Source organism: Colletotrichum destructivum, chromosome 9, assembly GCF_034447905.1.
Source record: "Colletotrichum destructivum chromosome 9, complete sequence".
Taxonomy (NCBI): domain Eukaryota; kingdom Fungi; phylum Ascomycota; class Sordariomycetes; order Glomerellales; family Glomerellaceae; genus Colletotrichum; species Colletotrichum destructivum.
In genome coordinates this window covers 1,471,214-1,488,026 of record NC_085904.1, presented here as the reverse complement: position 1 = coordinate 1,488,026, position 16,813 = coordinate 1,471,214, and the positions used below count along the sequence as shown (strand labels likewise).

At 54.2% G+C, this 16,813-nt stretch overlaps 8 protein-coding genes across 8 annotated transcripts; 4 read left to right on the top strand and 4 right to left on the bottom strand.

The window, feature by feature from the left end:
- The first annotated feature begins 1,125 nt into the window (after positions 1 to 1,125).
- CDEST_13591 (uncharacterized protein) lies at positions 1,126 to 2,956 on the top strand. Its single transcript, XM_062929747.1, has one exon. It carries the CDS (start codon positions 2,421 to 2,423, stop codon positions 2,661 to 2,663), a length of 243 nt encoding a protein of 80 aa, XP_062785798.1. The 5' UTR covers positions 1,126 to 2,420; the 3' UTR covers positions 2,664 to 2,956.
- Position 2,957: 1 nt separating this feature from the next.
- On the bottom strand, positions 2,958 to 3,497 carry CDEST_13590 (uncharacterized protein). Its single transcript, XM_062929746.1, has 2 exons — positions 3,374 to 3,497; positions 2,958 to 3,332 (listed from the first exon to the last, which is right to left on the bottom strand). Exons 1-2 carry the CDS (start codon positions 3,485 to 3,487, stop codon positions 3,078 to 3,080), a joined length of 369 nt encoding a protein of 122 aa, XP_062785797.1. The 5' UTR covers positions 3,488 to 3,497; the 3' UTR covers positions 2,958 to 3,077.
- Positions 3,498 to 4,894: 1,397 nt separating this feature from the next.
- On the bottom strand, positions 4,895 to 6,696 carry CDEST_13589 (uncharacterized protein). The gene has a single exon (XM_062929745.1). It carries the CDS (start codon positions 6,034 to 6,036, stop codon positions 5,320 to 5,322), a length of 717 nt encoding a protein of 238 aa, XP_062785796.1. The 5' UTR covers positions 6,037 to 6,696; the 3' UTR covers positions 4,895 to 5,319.
- On the bottom strand, positions 6,517 to 8,296 carry CDEST_13588 (uncharacterized protein). Its single transcript, XM_062929744.1, has 4 exons — positions 8,076 to 8,296; positions 7,463 to 7,976; positions 7,317 to 7,410; positions 6,517 to 7,265 (listed from the first exon to the last, which is right to left on the bottom strand). Exon 4 carries the CDS (start codon positions 7,238 to 7,240, stop codon positions 7,055 to 7,057), a length of 186 nt encoding a protein of 61 aa, XP_062785795.1. The 5' UTR covers positions 7,241 to 7,265; positions 7,317 to 7,410; positions 7,463 to 7,976; positions 8,076 to 8,296; the 3' UTR covers positions 6,517 to 7,054.
- Positions 8,297 to 8,443: 147 nt separating this feature from the next.
- Positions 8,444 to 11,073, top strand: CDEST_13587 (Putative tetratricopeptide-like helical domain superfamily). The gene is made up of 3 exons (XM_062929743.1): positions 8,444 to 8,546; positions 8,603 to 10,840; positions 10,904 to 11,073. The coding sequence occupies exons 2-3, from the start codon at positions 8,634 to 8,636 to the stop codon at positions 11,070 to 11,072; spliced, it is 2,376 nt and encodes a 791-aa protein (XP_062785794.1). The 5' UTR covers positions 8,444 to 8,546; positions 8,603 to 8,633; the 3' UTR covers position 11,073.
- A 1-nt stretch (position 11,074) lies between these two features.
- On the bottom strand, positions 11,075 to 12,054 carry CDEST_13586 (Putative small ribosomal subunit protein bS18). Its single transcript, XM_062929742.1, has 3 exons — positions 11,888 to 12,054; positions 11,479 to 11,804; positions 11,075 to 11,425 (listed from the first exon to the last, which is right to left on the bottom strand). The coding sequence occupies exons 1-3, from the start codon at positions 11,982 to 11,984 to the stop codon at positions 11,228 to 11,230; spliced, it is 621 nt and encodes a 206-aa protein (XP_062785793.1). The 5' UTR covers positions 11,985 to 12,054; the 3' UTR covers positions 11,075 to 11,227.
- Positions 12,055 to 12,156: 102 nt separating this feature from the next.
- Positions 12,157 to 13,868, top strand: CDEST_13585 (Putative small ribosomal subunit protein uS4). The gene is made up of 6 exons (XM_062929741.1): positions 12,157 to 12,313; positions 12,387 to 12,413; positions 12,466 to 12,501; positions 12,561 to 12,584; positions 12,668 to 12,867; positions 12,933 to 13,868. Exons 1-6 carry the CDS (start codon positions 12,245 to 12,247, stop codon positions 13,126 to 13,128), a joined length of 552 nt encoding a protein of 183 aa, XP_062785792.1. The 5' UTR covers positions 12,157 to 12,244; the 3' UTR covers positions 13,129 to 13,868.
- A 382-nt stretch (positions 13,869 to 14,250) lies between these two features.
- On the top strand, positions 14,251 to 15,434 carry CDEST_13584 (Putative auxiliary Activity family 9; the record flags this gene model as incomplete). The annotated part of the gene is made up of 2 exons (XM_062929740.1): positions 14,251 to 14,662; positions 14,732 to 15,434. Exons 1-2 carry the CDS (start codon positions 14,568 to 14,570, stop codon positions 15,432 to 15,434), a joined length of 798 nt encoding a protein of 265 aa, XP_062785791.1. The 5' UTR covers positions 14,251 to 14,567.
- Between the last annotated feature and the right edge of the window lie 1,379 nt (positions 15,435 to 16,813).

Here is a 16,813-nt window from a genome sequence, read left to right as displayed (position 1 = left end):
CAAGTTGTCTTTACGGTTGTGACAACTCTCTCGCTTTGCGACACAACCCAAAAGCACGTCCTGCACCCGACTGGCCCGAGGTTCTACAACATCTGCCGCGACCGGGGGGGGGGGGGGGGGGGGGGGGGGCTGGACAGGGATTAGGGACACTTACACGATTGTTGGGCAGAATAGAAGAGGAGAGAGACAGAGAGAGAGAGAGAGACGGAGAGACAGAGAGAGAAAGAAAGAGAGTGGGTGTGGGTGTGTCTGCAAGAGTTACAATGACCAAAGGAAGAGCTCACATCTGAGTACCAATGTCATACGTGTTGAAAGAGACCCGCAAGTGGTAGATAAAAAAAAGCCTCGCAATCTTACCGGGGCATTAATACCGAAGCCCGCATTGCCGGGATTTCTCTGAGATCGCGCCCGCTTCTCGCATTCCCGAGACATGCGTGCATAGAGTGCGGGCGGCAGACGCCCTCACTCGTTCGCTTGTCGGTGAGAGGACCGAGAGAGCAGTTAGACGTGGAGATTTCCCTCCTTATCTCGGCCTGCGGCCAATTCAGTGTGTGTGTGTGTGTGTGCCCCAGTGTCTCTGGAGGATGGGGGGCGGGTGGGGGGGAGTAACCATCTCGAGCCTCGCAGGGTAAGCAACAATGACGACAGAGGGGTGGCTTCGTGGGGCTTTGGATGGTGATGATGATGATGATGATGATGATAATACTAGTAGTAGTAAGGGTAAAGAACATGGAATAGTCAAGGGGGTAGATTCGTTCGTTCCCAAAAATAAGCATCAGCCCGGGTAATAATACCGCACATTTATCGATTATCAATGCCCAGATATAGGCCTCGCTCCTTGCCCTGTCAACTGTCAGCGGCCTGGGTGGAAGGATGCAATCCCATGAGCCAGGATTTAGCTTCTTGTGCAATTAGAACGGAGATCTGTTTTCTTGGGCTGGTAGGGAGATCTCATCAGTACAACCGCAATCGAGCCTTGCATCTTCCTGGCTGGCGCTTACCAAAATGCAGGCCCCGCCAAGGAGGCCTTGGTGAGCATATGTGCTCGTGTCAACCTGAGGACTGCATATGCGGGCAAGTCGGAGTCGGTGAGCCCGCCAAGGGGACCGGGGGGGATGATGATGGCCCTGTCGTCTGGCATCGCAGGCGACAGTGTTGATGATGATGATGATGACTATGGATGGCAAGGCTGTCTGTCATTCACCTTGCCTCTCTCCCTTGGACTAGGGAGTTCAGACCAGCCTTCTTCCTCTGTCAACCAATGTGTTGATGCAATCGAACCGTCTTGTCTTAGACCTCATCCTCCTCTGCCCTCCTGCGGGTCTCGCTTCCCATCCATGTTCGGCTGCGTTGTCTGTTCGCGTCGTGTCGTGAGAGGACTTGGGTCGTCCGTTTCGTCATCCTTATTTCCCTCTCTTTCTTCCTCTCTCTCTCTCTCTCTCTCCCGCACGAGCTGGCGGATCCGCGTTGGGAGAAAAGAGGGTCTTTGGGGGAGGTCACGCCCTTCCGCTCGGGTGCAGAGAGGGCCCGCGGGACGGCGCCAACGGCCCTGCACGACATTTCGCAAAGGCGTCGTTCGGCCGAGGCCGGCATCGTCGTGCGACAAGAGCACCACACCTTGAGCGACCACCCAAATAGTATGGATTCTTCCTACGGGGGATGCTCCTGCTTCTCCCCCCACCCCCTACACGCACACCCACGCCGTTGCCCACCCATTGGGTCGAGTTCGAGTTCGAATGGAGGGAGGGGGGGCTTCGATACCTAATGCTAGGCTCACTTGTCCCCCATGCGAGGGAAAGCCGGTTGATAGAGTCGTCATCGATTTCAGCTCTTGGCTTTGGCATCGTTCGAGGGGCATCGTGTAGAATGTCGAGAGAGGGACGGTCTAGAGACCGGCGCTACCCACAGGCTGTTAATTTTCTTTCTCCATCTGGTGTCAGAGCCCATCTAGTCGAGGGTGGGCGAGTCGATGCAAGTGCATCGGTTGAAGCCCGACGGGACGCTGTCCGAGCGAAGCGTCGGCAGATCTGTCGTTCCACAGGGCTGGGAAATACATCTGCGCGCTCTCTTGTATCCCCCTCCCATCACTTTGTTCCTCCATCGAGTGATGGCGCCAGTGCAAGCTTTCCTAGGGACACCGAAAGACCGACCGAGATGACCGACCGATGCCGATTCGATCGGCGTCTCTGTGCCCCACTCCCTCCCTCCCTCCCTGCCGGGGCGCCGGGTGCGAGACTCGCTCGAGTTGACCGAGAAGCCCGCAAGCAGAGCGACCTCTGTCAGGGTGAGTGAGGGGAAGGGTGACGACGTTCTGTTATCGAGGAAAGAGGGCGCGATCGGCTGCTGGTTTTCGGGTTCTTCGTGAAGCAAGTTGCAATGGCCGTAGCTAGTGCTTCTCTAAAAGCGCTGGAGATCAAGGGATGGGTTTTGTTCCTTGTCAAACCCGAAGTCTGTCTGTATGTCTTGCGGCAGTGCCCACGGACAATCACGGAGTTGGGGACGTCGGACCCCCAACTGAAGGGTCGCTGCGCCTGCAACTACTCCCGGACTTGCTCAGAGACTTGTCGGGCATCGACATCGCCTACGCCGTCTTCTGCTTCCCCCATGTTCTCGAGGAAAAGCAACGTCTGAATGGACTGGACTGGACACACCGGACGCAGTAGCTGCGTGATCTTGAGACGAGATCTTATTGTTGTATCGTCGGAACGGACGACGTTCCTGAACAACCACCACTACCACAACCACCACCCTTCCTCGATTCTGCGGACGTCGTTCATGCAGAGCGGGAACTTGGGTCTGTTCCTACCGCGCTCCGCCTGTCTGTCTCCCTTGCATGGACTCCCCGGGCAACCTATCTCTCGATGGCGTCGACGTGAAGTAGTATCCGGACCTTGAAGACTCATCCTACAAAGGCCCTGGCCGTCAACGGGACAGACTTGACGCGCACTACCGTCTCCGGCGTTAAGAGAAAAGATCCCGTGTAGGGAAAAAAAGCAATGTTATGCGGCAAGCTGGACACTTGTTAGGGCGACCTACAGCCGGCAAAGAAACCCGTTGCAGGCTAGCGCAGCAGGTCGTCAGGACTGCAGAGCATAATAGACGAGCCGCAATGTCGACGACGAGTCTCCGGGGTAGGTAGATAGGTTTGGGTGGCTCCGTTTCCCTCCCCCTAACGGATGTATGCGCGGCGCACTTCCATGTCGCCCGGGTCGCACAGGAATGGGACGACGGAGACGGTGATTGTAAGATGCCACGAAGGACGCCGCCGGCCGTTCGCATCCCTTTTTCCCGGTATCTATAGGATTGCCAGGGGGTGCTTTGGTTCGTCCAGTCTGATCTCGGCGGGTCGGCGCTTCGTGAGAGACAACGGGACGGTGGTGCGGCAGCGAACATGTCCGACGTCGACTATTGTTGCCATGGAGAGAGAACAGGCACACAATGTCGAATTGACTCTCAACAAGGTGCTACTTGCTTTGCATTGCTCCATGTGAGGCAAAGTTTCGGCCACTCCCCCCCGTTGCTCAATGTCAGACAGACCCTAGAAACATTCGGGATTGCTGGTCGATTCAGTCGTCCGGACACTTCGATATCGACGACAACTCCGTCAAAGTCCGTAGACCAGCCACCGGTCCCGAGTCCTCGTGCCCGAGCTGACCGGTATTGGGGTGCCAGTAAGAGACGCCTTTGTCCGTTACATCCTCGCTCCTTTGGGCGATATGTCTGTAAAGTGCATCACACACCTGCCGGGATCACGATCCGTTGAGTGTCGTTGTGTGCGAGTTGCCGGGCGATCTTGCCCCTGCTTCAACCTCAACAACCTTCCCCGGCCTGCTTTGCCTTGTCCGTTCCTTTCCCTGGTCTCCTGATGGGGGCGGAGGAGGCGCCATCACCGGGGACGAAGGGGGCGAAGTAGGGAAGAATACTGGTGTCTGTTTTTTTGGCTGCAGAAAAGCAAGCACTGTCGCGGTGTCCCGGAGTTGCGCGTGTCGTGCCACGCGTCTGCAGTTGACGACGCTGGTTAGCCGCAGCTTCTTGTCTCTCTCTGTGTCTCTCTGTATCTCTCTGTATCCTGACTCCAGTCGTCTCGCAAGTTCATGTAGCCGTACATGGTCTACGCTGGCTAACATCCCGGGTTGCATCTCGTAATGATCCTGGCGAGCCAAGTGCGTCGGTCTATAGTATTTCAAATGGTGGGTTGTTTTTCTGCGTTGGTCCTCCTAGTCGTCTCGTCCGGTAACTGCATGCTTCTGTGTGTTTGACGTGGGCCGGTTGCCTCGTCGACTCGGCGATATCAGGCCAGTCCGTACCCGAAACTCTGCTCTCCGAGTCCATCGCGTGCGCGTGAAGGAGCGTGAGTGTCGGCGCACGGGCGAGACGTCAACCGTCAACTGCCGATCATTGTCCCACGGATCACCGGCATCAGGACGACGTCCAGATGGCAGCACTGGGCTTAGCCTGTTCCGTCTCCATCTCTCGTGCTGTCCCTCGACCCGCCTCGTGTTTCTTGCTGCTGCTCCCTCTGCTGCTGCCCGCCACTTGTTTGTTTTCGATTCCCACCTCTTCTCCTCGATCAACTCATCCCTACTGAGCCCGGGTTCTCTTCTCGTTGAGGTCTTTCAACCTTTCAACAAGCCTTACGCCAACTCGACGTCAGTCTGAAACCCATCACTGGATAGTGATCCAACCCGGTCGGAGACAGAAGGAAAAACACGGAGCCCAAAGTCGACCTGGAGGGGGCGCCTAAAGTCGACATCAGCCAGTAACCATGAGTTGCGCTTGCAGCTATGAAACGTGGACAGGAGGCATTCTTCCACACCCTCTCTCATGCCCGTCGACAAACTCGACTTTCCCCGTATTCATCCAGCCATACAGAAGTCAGTCTCACGCCCCCATGATCAAGGATGCCGCGCGGACTAGAGACGGACGACAAGGAAAAGACGAGGAAACCTAAGCAAAAGCTCAAGTCAATATACGCGCGCCCGGACAAACAATGGAGAAGCAGGAATGAGAGGAGGGGTAGGGGGTTACGAGCTAAAAGCCTACGCAAGCTTGGACTCGGGTCCAATCACTAGCAAGCTCGACAAATTAGAGGAAAGAACTAGAGAAGAGCAACATGGTTCCGGGGGGGTGCGAATCAAACGTACAGGACTATATTGTGGTGAGTCGGTGAGCACCTCGTCTCTTTCTGTACCTTCCATCATGCATTTACCCATCATCTCACTCCATCTCTTTCTTCCTGGTCCGGTCTCCTCGGTTACCGGACGAGTTGTCTTTGACCGAGTGTGAGGGATATACAACACTACTAGCTGGAGACCGTCGTCATGTCGGACAGCAGCAGCGGGTTAGTCGACGACGGGACAAGATCGTCCGGAGTGTGATGGATCTTGTACAACAACCCCCCAGCATTCTAGCTCTTTGCCCCTCATAGCATTGCGCGGCTTGCTTGCTTGCTTTTCCTACCCTCCCGCTCCTATGTATATATAGCTCTTGGTTCTCCCTTCCTCGACATATCCTCTTCGACGTTGAGGACACACTATGCTCTGTTAGCTCTTTCGATATCAACACGTGCGGCGTTGATGAGTTTCGAGTCGATTCCCAGGGGTATTCTGCGCGGAGAGTAACCGGTTCGCCGGTCGATGGCCTCTTGGGGAGAGGAGCATTCGACAGATGGGAAATGTTTAGGCGGGACGGGCTTCGAAGCAACCTTACACTCCGCTGAAGAACGCCTGTGAAGGTCGACGCGACGACAACTCTACCCGCAAACGACAATTCCACAACGACGGTCAGGGCACCATCTTGGTGAGGGAAGACGCAGCCATGGACATTCGGACTGATATGAAGAAAGCATCCGCCGCAACAACGCTTGAGGAAAATAATTGTAACAAGAGAGAGGCTTTGGGAGAATGGAAAGAGCGGAGATATCAACCACACGTGTTGGACGGAAGGCTGGGGTCGTAGCAGACGAAGACGCCAGAGAGTCTGTCTTGATGTTACCCGACCGGCGATTCTCGAACGAAGGATGAAGAACGTCGACATGGTGTCTATACCGAAAACGACAACATCGATTCTCCGAAACGGACCGAAATCGAGCCAGGAAGAGAAAGGGGAAATGGCCAAATGACTGGAGGGAAGAAAGAGCCGCAGTGAGAGTCTCAGTCTTGAAGAGGATTATGCGCCGGGATCGAGACAAATGTGTTTGGGAATGGGATCCGAACTTAACCATCCGGCCTGCCGTCAACGTCTAGACTTCGAAGTGGGGTTTGGAAGAAGACAAGAGTCCCGATGAGTGGGACTATGGGAGCGAACCCAGTCTGGCATACTTTGGCCCATCCGACGACAGTGTACCACCAACAGCACTCCCAAGGCTGAGAATGAAGCGAGAGAATACACCGAAGACGCTATAATCGTCGTTCTCATAGACGAACGGAAGGGCTTGCTGCAACCGCAGACGGAACCCACATGAGCCGGGCGCAGCGTCGACTATCCATTACCTCGAACTGACTGTGGAAGACCACGGGTTGAGATAGCGATACCGATAATGTCTTTTTTTTAACAAGTTGTGTATTCGTTCGTGTAAGGCCGCAAGAGATTGTGAGGAAGACGCCAACGGGTTTACTGATGGACGGGTGCGCAACTTCGACTCCAATGTCCACACCGATCAAAACGGGGTATCTTCTCCGACGATCTTGTTGTTGGCTGATCACAAGGGAGTGGTAGCCTTCGAAGAGCCGACGTCATCTCATGGGGCCACGATGTGAAGGTGCGGTCATGATAGACCAAGAAAGAAAAAGGGTAAAAAAGGGGGAAGGGAGAGAAAAAGAAGTAAGCAACAAGCCGGAGGGTGTTTCCTCAGTCGTGTCCTACAATGCCGGAGTTACAGTATCCGGCAATGGGAGGATGGTGAACATGAAAGATAAGAAGCCGCATGTTAGCACGACCAAGGTAAGGACGAGCCCACAACAGCAGCAACAGCAGAAGTAGCACTGGGGGTTCCGGCTTCCGAGTTTCTTCTTTGCCTGCTGTTGTTGTTGCTGTTGTGTCTTTGGCTGTGACTTCATAATAGCGTCGTGATTGGGATTGTGCCCGGGCATGTAGCTAGGGAGAGACTCGTATAGCCAGGTATCTGGCTAACGAGAGCTGTCGCCCCTAAATGCTGGTGGCCGAGGTGCTGACTGGCAGCTTGTCGGCTTCCTGCGGACTGCGCTGGATCGTGCTCGGTAACGAAACAGTAACTGCTCATCTGTTTGCCGACTTTCAGAGGAGAACTGCTCGAAGTAGGTAAGCAGGTAATGGAAGACTTGGACGACGGTGCTCACCTAGACACAGCATCTCGGAAGATTTGCTCGCTCTTGTTGTAAATGGTTGCTACTCAAGGCAAGTCGCGATACAAGCCTTGAGATCCGGTGCAAGCTGCATCTAATGAGAAGCCGAAAGAGGCGGGGCTTGAAGCAGGTTTTCTTACTCATTATAGCCTCGAATGATTCACTTTCATGCCATCTTGGCGATTTCTGGGGGCGCACTGACTTACTTCATCGCTCCATGGTAGGTCTGAGCGTGTTCTTGCTTCATGCAACTCAAGGCTGATGCCGAGGGAGATCTCTCTTTCTTACTAAACGACAACATTTATAAGTGATAAGCGTGCTGGAAAAGATCATTTGACATCAAATTGCCTCTTCTGGCCATCGACCGATCTCGCATGGAACTACGGTCAAGCATAGTGGTTCCTTTTCGCGGTTCAGGAGGAAACACTCCGGGTCGTCTGAATTATTCCCGCTTGGAATCGAGATCTCACTTGGGTTGCATGACAACTTGACGACCGTTCCGTAACGTGGTGTCATCCCAACCTTGAAGCAAAACGACGACAGCGTATGAAGTCTCGTTCACGACTCGATATATCCAGGCTGCGAGATGGGCACCATAGCAAACATCTCTGTAGCTTGGATCGAGCTGTGGCATTTGCTTCTGTTCAGAGCAACCTACTTATGGGCATTTGGTTATTTCTCTAACGTACATATCTCCAAAAGAAAATAACAGCAATTTTTCTTTCGAACGAACAAGAATGGGGGGGGCCTTACGAGGATTGTTTTACTGTGACTTGGTCCATTTTCTGATAAATAACTGAGAGAAGTGATGGTTTGGATTTTGGGTCATGGCCAGAGAGTTGACTACCAGAGTATCGACGGCGGGCGATCGGGACTGATGGAAAAAACAACGACCGAAAGGGTTTCGAATCAATCGTTCCGTCTACTTACACTTCAGCTATTCATGTTGAATATCGCGAGGTCCTGGGTGAATCAAAACATCATTGATTCAACTAATAGCGTAGGTGCTGAGCAGTGCAAGATGCGGGGGATGACTAATCTCGGCTAATCTGCGGGAACTCCTCCACGCGCGGGTCGCATTTTGGTGGCAGCTACCGCGCTGTCCCAGTCCCGAAGCTCCAGTATGTCCAAATTCCAAATCGCAAATCTTCGAGAGCTTTGGCAGCCGGGCATTGAGCTTTACCACATGCCGCGCATACAGTAAACTGGCCCGGAGATGCCCAGGTTCGTCGCGCTGAGGCTTTGTTACCATGATTGGCCCCAGCTAATTGATCTCGCAGAACCCTTCGATCGAAGCACTGAACCCACACTATGAGGGCGCAAATAGCCCGCCATGTCTCCCGACGGGTACTCGTTCCGAATGGATGCGTTCCCGCGTGCTCGATTCTCTCTCGGCCAGCCTGCCGGCGTACTCAGCTCCCGGTAGCATCAACGATATCATTATCCCGACGAGCCCCGCGCCGGACGTTCTTCGGCATACTGCAGAAGCCCCCGAGACAGATCAAGAAGCCAGAGTATGAGCCCGGGTGGCCGGCGGTCCTGACGTGGAGAAACCACCTTCTGGAGAGCGTACGGCCACCGACGAGGACGGATCTGGTTCAAGCGCTCCGGGACCTTTTTGGCTACAAGCTGCGCTACAACGTCGTAGTCAACAGTACCCAAGCGCTGCACTGCCGAAACCTGTTGAGATATCTGGTCGAGAACAAGGACGATGAGCCGGGGCCGGGGTTGACATTGACCGACTTGACGACTATACGGGAGGCGCTGTTGAAGCTTCCAAAAGAAGATACCAAAGACCATCTGGAGTTCTCCAGGCTCTTGTATGATGTCATTAAGGCGGAAAGGGCACTGGATCCGACAGATCCTGGCGCTGCTGAAGATTTCGAGTCGTACCTTGTCGCTTTGACGTTATTCGGCGCATCAACCGAAGCTTTCGCGGCCTTGCAAGATCACTGGACCCGGCTACCAGAGGCAGCGCGATCGAACGCGCAGAACCTTTGGGTCAACGTCCTGCAGGGTCTGGCGGAGGAAGGACACGAGGCAGAGCTGGTCGCTGCTGTCGCAAAAGCCGAGCAGCTTGGGCTGCCTTTTTCGTCCAGCATTCATGAGGTCATCACAGTCTTCTATGCAAAAAAAGACAACGTTTTGGAAACGAAAAAGTGGTTTCTGAGGCCGACCCTGAACCACGAACAACCGAGCCCTAGAACGTTCAAAGAGATTCTACACTTCTCGGTCCGAACCAACCAACGTGGCTGGACTGCACCAATTTTCAAGAAGCTCGTCGACGCGAATCCGAGCAAGGGGCACTGGGACGTCATCTACCAGTGGGCAGTACTATCCATGGGAAAGGGACTTGATGATATCAAGGGCATGTTTGATGTCGTTGCCCGCCATAACCCCGACGACAGCTCTGTCCTTCCGGACATAGAGACCATCAACGGTCTCCTGGAGGTTGCGATTGAGAAGAACGATCCGTACCTGGCGGACAGACTCGTTTCGTTCTCCACCGAGCTCGGCATTCGGCCTGATGCGACGACATATCTTCTCCAGATGGACTTCAAGATCCGGGCAAAAGACTTGGCCGGAGCAAGGGCAGCATATATGCAGCTCCCAAAGACAGAGGTCAGCGGGGAGGATGATCTACCCCTGGTTAACAGGTATCTCCAGGCGCTGTGCTACCAAACGAAACTGGATTTCAAGGCGATACGCGAGATGCTGGATATCCTGGAGGAACGTGTCGCGACGCTGGACCCAGAGACAGTGGTCGCGTTGTGCACCGTTTTTCTCAAGAACGACCAGCAGTTTGAGGTCATGGACACACTGTCACTCAATGTATTCCAGCACAGCAACGAACAACGGCGGTCTGTCAGGGACGCCTTTGTGGCGTACTGCTTGGACAAAAAGAACAGCACTGCAAGGGTTTGGGATGCCTACTCAATCTTACGGCAATACTTCCAGGAAACCAGCGTCGAGAGTCGCGTCCAGCTCATGAACGCCTTCTTCGACCGCAACCGGCCCGATATGGCAATTCACGTCTTTGGTCACATGCGTCAGCATGTCAACCCAACGTTCCACCCGACCAGCGATGTCTACGTGCAATGTCTCGAGGGCATGGGCCGGTGTCCCGATCTGGACAGCCTCGGACTAGTTCACAACATGTTGAAGATGGATACCAAGATTCAACCAAGCACCAAGATGTTTAACGCCCTGATGATTGCCTACGGAGCATGCCAAAAACCAAGTCTCGGGCTGGAGTTCTGGCAGGACATCGTCCGGTCGGCAGAAGGCCCATCATACAACAGTCTCGAGATTGTGTTCTTCCTCTGCGAAATCAAGGCCTTTGGCGACCAGATTGCCCGGGACATCTGGAACAAGATTGAAAAGATGGAGATCGACGTTCCTCCAGCGGTGTTTGCTGCCTATTGCGGCGGTCTCGCAGGCAATGGCAACTTGCAGGAGGTGCAGAGCACAATCAGGACCATGAAGCGAGCTGTAGGGTATGGGCCTGATGCGATGACGTGAGTTAACAGCAACCCCCCTTTCAACTATCTCTTCTGATTTGGTAGCTAACTTCCCAACAGACTTGGCATCCCTTTCAACGCGTTGCCTGGCCAAGGGCTCCAGCGTGAATTCGAGGCATGGGCAAAGAAGCAGTTCCCGGAAGAATGGGCCGAGGTGGAGAAGTTCCGCTACTACTACACGGCGGAGAAGTTGAAGAGGTTCAAGCTGCAGCGGGTGCTGAAGGCATGATGTGTACAAAAAGAAAATGCTAGAGAAGCCTCTTGTATCTGTACATTTATAATAGACGCCAAGATGTTGTACAATTCATACACGGGAGACCATCCCCATGCCCGTAGACATGCTCCAAAAGGTTATGCAAGCCTCCCTCACAGCCCTATCCGGATCTATTTCCACGACGCATTGAGACGGAATCTCTTCTTCAGCAGCTCGGGGTGATGGTGCACACTGGGGTGGATACCCATGCCAATCGCCCTCCTGATGGCCTTCGCCATCCTCCTCTGGTTCACGGGCCGCAGTCCCGTGAACTTGGAATGCTCAATCTGTCCAAATGGGGTCATGTACTCGGATATAATAGAGAAGTTCTGCAAAGCATCGTCAGTACCGCGAAACCTGCTTGGTGGCCAGCCATACATACCCTGTAGTGGTCCAGGGGGTTCAGGCCCAGGAGGTCGACGACATCGACATTGGGTCGCTTCGACTTGCGCCACTTCTCCATCTCGACAGGACTCAGGTCGTGCGGCGCGTAGATTTCACCGGCGTTCCAGCGGCGCGGCATCTGCTTGACGTAGTCGTCGCTGACCTTCTTCTCGCGGAGGGACTCGAGCATGGTGAGCTTGCGGGCGGCCGCCACCCCATCGATGCGCGCCTTGCCTGTTTTGATGAGGCCACGGATGCGGTCGGTCGAGTGAACCTTGGGCTTCTCGTCGAGGTTCAAAAGGTTTGATATCGGGTCAGATGGCTCTGCGGCAGAACAGTGTTAGCTGTATCGCGCGCACGCGAGGGCTCGAGGAGAGATGGATGGCTGGTGAGAGGCATTGACGTACTGGCAACGGCGGGAGTTGATGAGAAGGGCCGTGCGATCCGGGGGGAAAGGGCACTCGGGGCCTTCAAGGCTGAGAGAAATGGTAATCTGGGAGGCATGGCTGGTTTTTGTGAGATTTTGGTCGGGTCTCCAGGTCGGCGGCGTGGTCTGTCGCGAAGTGTTGAAGCTGTCACGGCCAAATTCTTTGGTAGGCCGGGGCGGAACCTTCCGCTCCACTTTTCTACGATAAGGTCGTCCGATAAGGATTCTGTCCCGCCTCAGCTCCCAGAACTTTTCTTTCCCAGACAACCCAGACAACCCGCGTCACCGACGACATCCACCATATCGAACCGGGAACTCGCGACGCCGAACGCCCAAAATGGTCCGCAAACTTAAGTATCACGAGCAGAAGCTTCTGCGGAAGCACGACTTCATTACATACAAACAGGTACACCGAGACGGTCGCCGCTTGCGCACTGTAGCAAGACGGGGATGCACGTGCTAACCGATGGCTTTCTTAGGATGGCGATCACCGCGATGCTTCAGTGGTACGGTTTCCAGGAGAGGCGAGCGTCATGACATACCTTAACACTCGAACAGGTTCGCCGATACATGATCCAGAAGCCTGAAGATTATGTAAGTGTTGTCTCCGAATCCTCCATCACAAAGGCTTACTTGCTAACACGGGTGGACAGCATAAATACAACAGACTATGCGGCGTAAGTTTGACAACCGCCAATCCGAATCGAGCATATTCTGCGAGCGACTATACACTGTGACAAGAACTAACAAATTTGTGCAGTCCATCCGTCAGCTGGCACACAGAATCAGTCTCATGCCCCCGGAAAATGCGGCCCGCCGAAAGCACGAGAAGCTGCTCCTCGACAAACTGTACGACATGGGCGTTTTGTCTACGGCCTCGAAGCTTTCTGCTGTCGAGCACAACGTCACCGTCAGCGCGTTTGCAAGACGGCGTCTCCCCGTTGTCATGACTCGCCTTCGGTACGGAATACTTACCATCCGCGGCGTATCCCTTCATGTGATCACGATGCTAACCGAGACCGTAGCATGGCCGAGACAGTACAGGCAGCGACAAAGCTCATCGAACAAGGACATGTACGTGTCGGTACGGAAACATGCGTCGATCCGGCCTTCCTGGTCACCCGCAGCATGGAGGACTTCGTCACATGGACTGTGGGCAGCAAGGTCAAGCGGAACATCATGAAGTATCGCGACAAGCTGGACGACTTTGAGCTGTTGTAACACGGGACGAATTTACTTTTCGGATGGGTGGCTTGCCGCTTTGGCCTGGAACTTGATTTTCGACAATATGTTGTGGTGTTATGGAGTTGTGAGGACTAGGCACCGTATTCGCCTCCTACACTGTCCCGCATGGCGCTCCCTGAGTCGGGATTATGGAAATGGAATAATCGGTAAATCACATGGCAAAGGCTGGAGGCAGACAAATTAACCAGTTGCTAGAGTAAAAGGGGACAGATCGAGCCGCTTGCGACTGATGCATGCTATCGGAACGGTTCACTTGGTCCAGATGCTCGACAGACTGAGGGGTAGCAGATTCGTTTTTATGGAGGGCTTTGTTGGGGCGAACGCCTCTCGCAGATGAAGCAACCAGCGCCTGTCTTCAACTCTGTCAGCTCATCAAACGCGAAGTATGCCGAGCAATGCCAGCGAATCATCGAGAGATCCAAGCAGCAAGCACCAAAGTTTCGTCGCAGTAGCACGTCATGCGGGCTTGTGCAGCGCCGGGCAAGGAGACGAACACTCTGGGGAGGGATGAAACGGTCGCAAAAGTTTGGCCGTATATCAACCAGCTCAGCAAATACAAGACTTGATCGTATGAAGATGGCATCGAAGGCCTGGACACGGAGCGGAAGCCACTGCCGGGCCAGGAAAGTGTCGAGACGAAGCTGGTGACATTTGAAGAAACAACTTGCGAGATGAAAGTCCGGAATCTGCCCAGGGTGGCCATGCTATCCGAGCTCGGGGCGAAACCTTCCAGCCCACAACACACTAGAGCAAGCGGAAGAGTCGTCGGAAGATAACTCTATGAGGCTGAGAAGGGTACTGGCACGGACTCTTTGCGGGAAGCGATGCCGATTCGAAGAATGGTTGCCCCCGGTCTTGAAACAAGGTACATGACCAAGTGATACCCGAGAACCAACCTCCTGGATAGCGAAGTTCCGATCCTCGCCAGTCATGGATCAGATCCTAGCCGATTTACTGAGGTCATCGTATACTTTCTGTGTCTGATGTTTTACACCACCGTGCTGTGGGTGGTCCGAAACATCAGCGCACGGAGGGTCGGGTCTGCGTAAAAGGCCTTGTTTGGACGGGTGAAGCAAGTCTGCGAGCCCTTTCCGACGCGGCACCCTTGCTGCTGTTTGGCACGATATAACAACGGCCGTCCCAAGGACCTCTATTCTCTTATACCGACGTCGCATTCGGGAAGCCACTCTACACACTCTCCTTGACAATAACACAGCGCGCTGGTCGACTAACACGCTCCTTTCCAAACCACCCACAGTCGCTCACCCCTCACGACGAAGAAATACTAAGTCAACGACGATCATTAATTGGTAACACTTTTGGTACTTCTTTCTCTCTGGATCGATCAAGCCATCGCCTCACTCGAACTCTCAACAACAATAAGAAGAAGCAAGTTCACACGAACGTGTCTTATAATGATTGCCTGGAAATACGCCTTCTTGGCTTCAGCTGTACTTCGGACCATCGGTGCTCATGGCACAGTGAATGGTATCATGGCAGATGGGGTCTTGTAAGCCCGGACCCGACCCGGCCTCTTATGATTCACGCTCACTAACACCAATGCTTCCCCCGCCCCCAGCTATGAGGGTTACAGTCCGCAGATGCAGTTCAAGCAACCCCCGCCACAGGTCGTGGGGTGGTCCATCCCCCAGGACCTATCCAACGGCTTCGTCGCCGTCGACAAGTACGCAGACCCGGACATCATCTGCCACGTCGGGGCAGAGCCAGCGCCCATAGCAGCCAAGGTGACGGCGGGCTCGAACCTGACCGTCTTCTGGACCCCCGACTGGCCCGAGTCACACCACGGGCCGATGATCGACTACCTGGCCCCTTGCAATGGCGACTGCGCCGGTGTCAACAAGGCGGACCTGCAGTTCTTCAAGATTGACGGCGTCGGGCTCGTCGACGGCACCAAGGCGCCCGGGCGGTGGGGCTCGGATGACATGCTCGCCAATAACCGGTCATGGACCATGACGATCCCGGCCGGCATCGCGGCCGGCCAGTACGTGCTCCGCCACGAGACCATCGCGCTGCACGAGGCGGGCCGTGAGGGCGGCGCGCAGAACTACCCGCAGTGCGTCAACATCGACGTCCAGGGCGGCGGGTCCGAGAAACCCCCGGGCGTCAGGGCGACGGAGCTATACAGGGCCAACGACGAGGGCATCAAGTTCAACATCTACAAGGACAACCTCGAGTACTCCGTCCCCGGGCCGCCGGTGGTGGGCGGGCAGCCGCCGCAGAATCCTACGCGCCGGCGGAGGAGGGTAGCCGTTGTCTACTGAAAGAAAATTCATTTCCTTCTCTTTGCGTGAGACAGAGGTTCCGTGTACAAACTCCCTCTTCTTTTTGTATTTGTACGGATGTATACAGATCATGAGGCATGCCGGCTCTATAAACAAAAAAACGCTCCTTTGGCTTGCCCGACTTTGCCACGCTGGACGTGGCATTACCATCTTTCTTTTGGGCCACAACTCATGTTTGCTTGTCGACTTTTCCCCTACTTTAATGCGCTACATCTATATAAACAAAGATTCTATGGGATGAGCTCACGGGCAGACTAGCACACATGGGCGTATATGAAGATGTTGGACGCATTGTTGATGTACGATTTGTGGCACTGTCTACATGATGACCTTGGTCCCGACCCGAGACACAAGAGAGTATTTGCCAGTGTACACCAACAACTACTCTATGCCAATGGTGAGCAATGGCCCATGTGCTATCCCGGCTTCAAATACTTCAAACCCCGGTTAGTTTCTGCGCGGATCTCACCAACAAAACATACCTCCCCTCCCCGGTTCTTCTCTCCTGTTTCAATACTGTATATAATGCTCCCGGCCCGATCTTGGTCGATCGCGGAGCACACGGACGTCCGAGTGGCCCCGGACCTGGGCATGGAGTCGAACCCCTGGAGCGCAAAACGTCCCAACAGATAGATGTATTGATGATCTGCGACGTTTTCCCCCATCTCATTCATGCCCTTTTTTTCTTTTTCTTTTTTTCTTTATTGGCCTTTTGCCGTGTAAGCTTATAAACAGGACACGTTCTGTAGTTGTGTTGTTTCTGCAGACTGTGAAAGCATTGGCCATATCGTAACTTCGAGACTGGGGCGTTTCCGTTGCATTATGATCTACCGGCGCATCAGATTACAGACCCTGAATGGCTAACTTTGCGTATTGCTAAATGTCTGGTTTCTCGTGTACTTCTTCCTCTGCTGAGGGGGATGATTAGGATGCCTTGCCTTAGTACGATAGCCTTGCATGCATTCGGTTGGCTTCAAGGAGAAGAGCACGCATGACCAAGTGGCTATACAGGACGCAAGGGTTGTTTCTGAGATAATTGAATCAGTGTTCATAACATTTATATATAAAAACCCGGCGGTGTTCGTGGAAGCTCCCGCGATGTAAGGTTAGCCTAAACAGGTAGATTTGGCTGGCGTATCGGGAGGAGGCACGTTATCCCCGTGGCCTTCCGCAAGAGCCAGGGCTACGAAGAAGGCACATTGATCACAACAAATCGACATGGCCCGTCTCTGGCTTTCAGGAGCATGACGGCTGATACGAAAATGCTGGGTCAGAGGATCGCATCTGGCTTTCTACCCTCCCCTACTCACTCGGACAGGCCCCTTTGGAAACGAGCCAGGACTATTTCGAGACTGCGT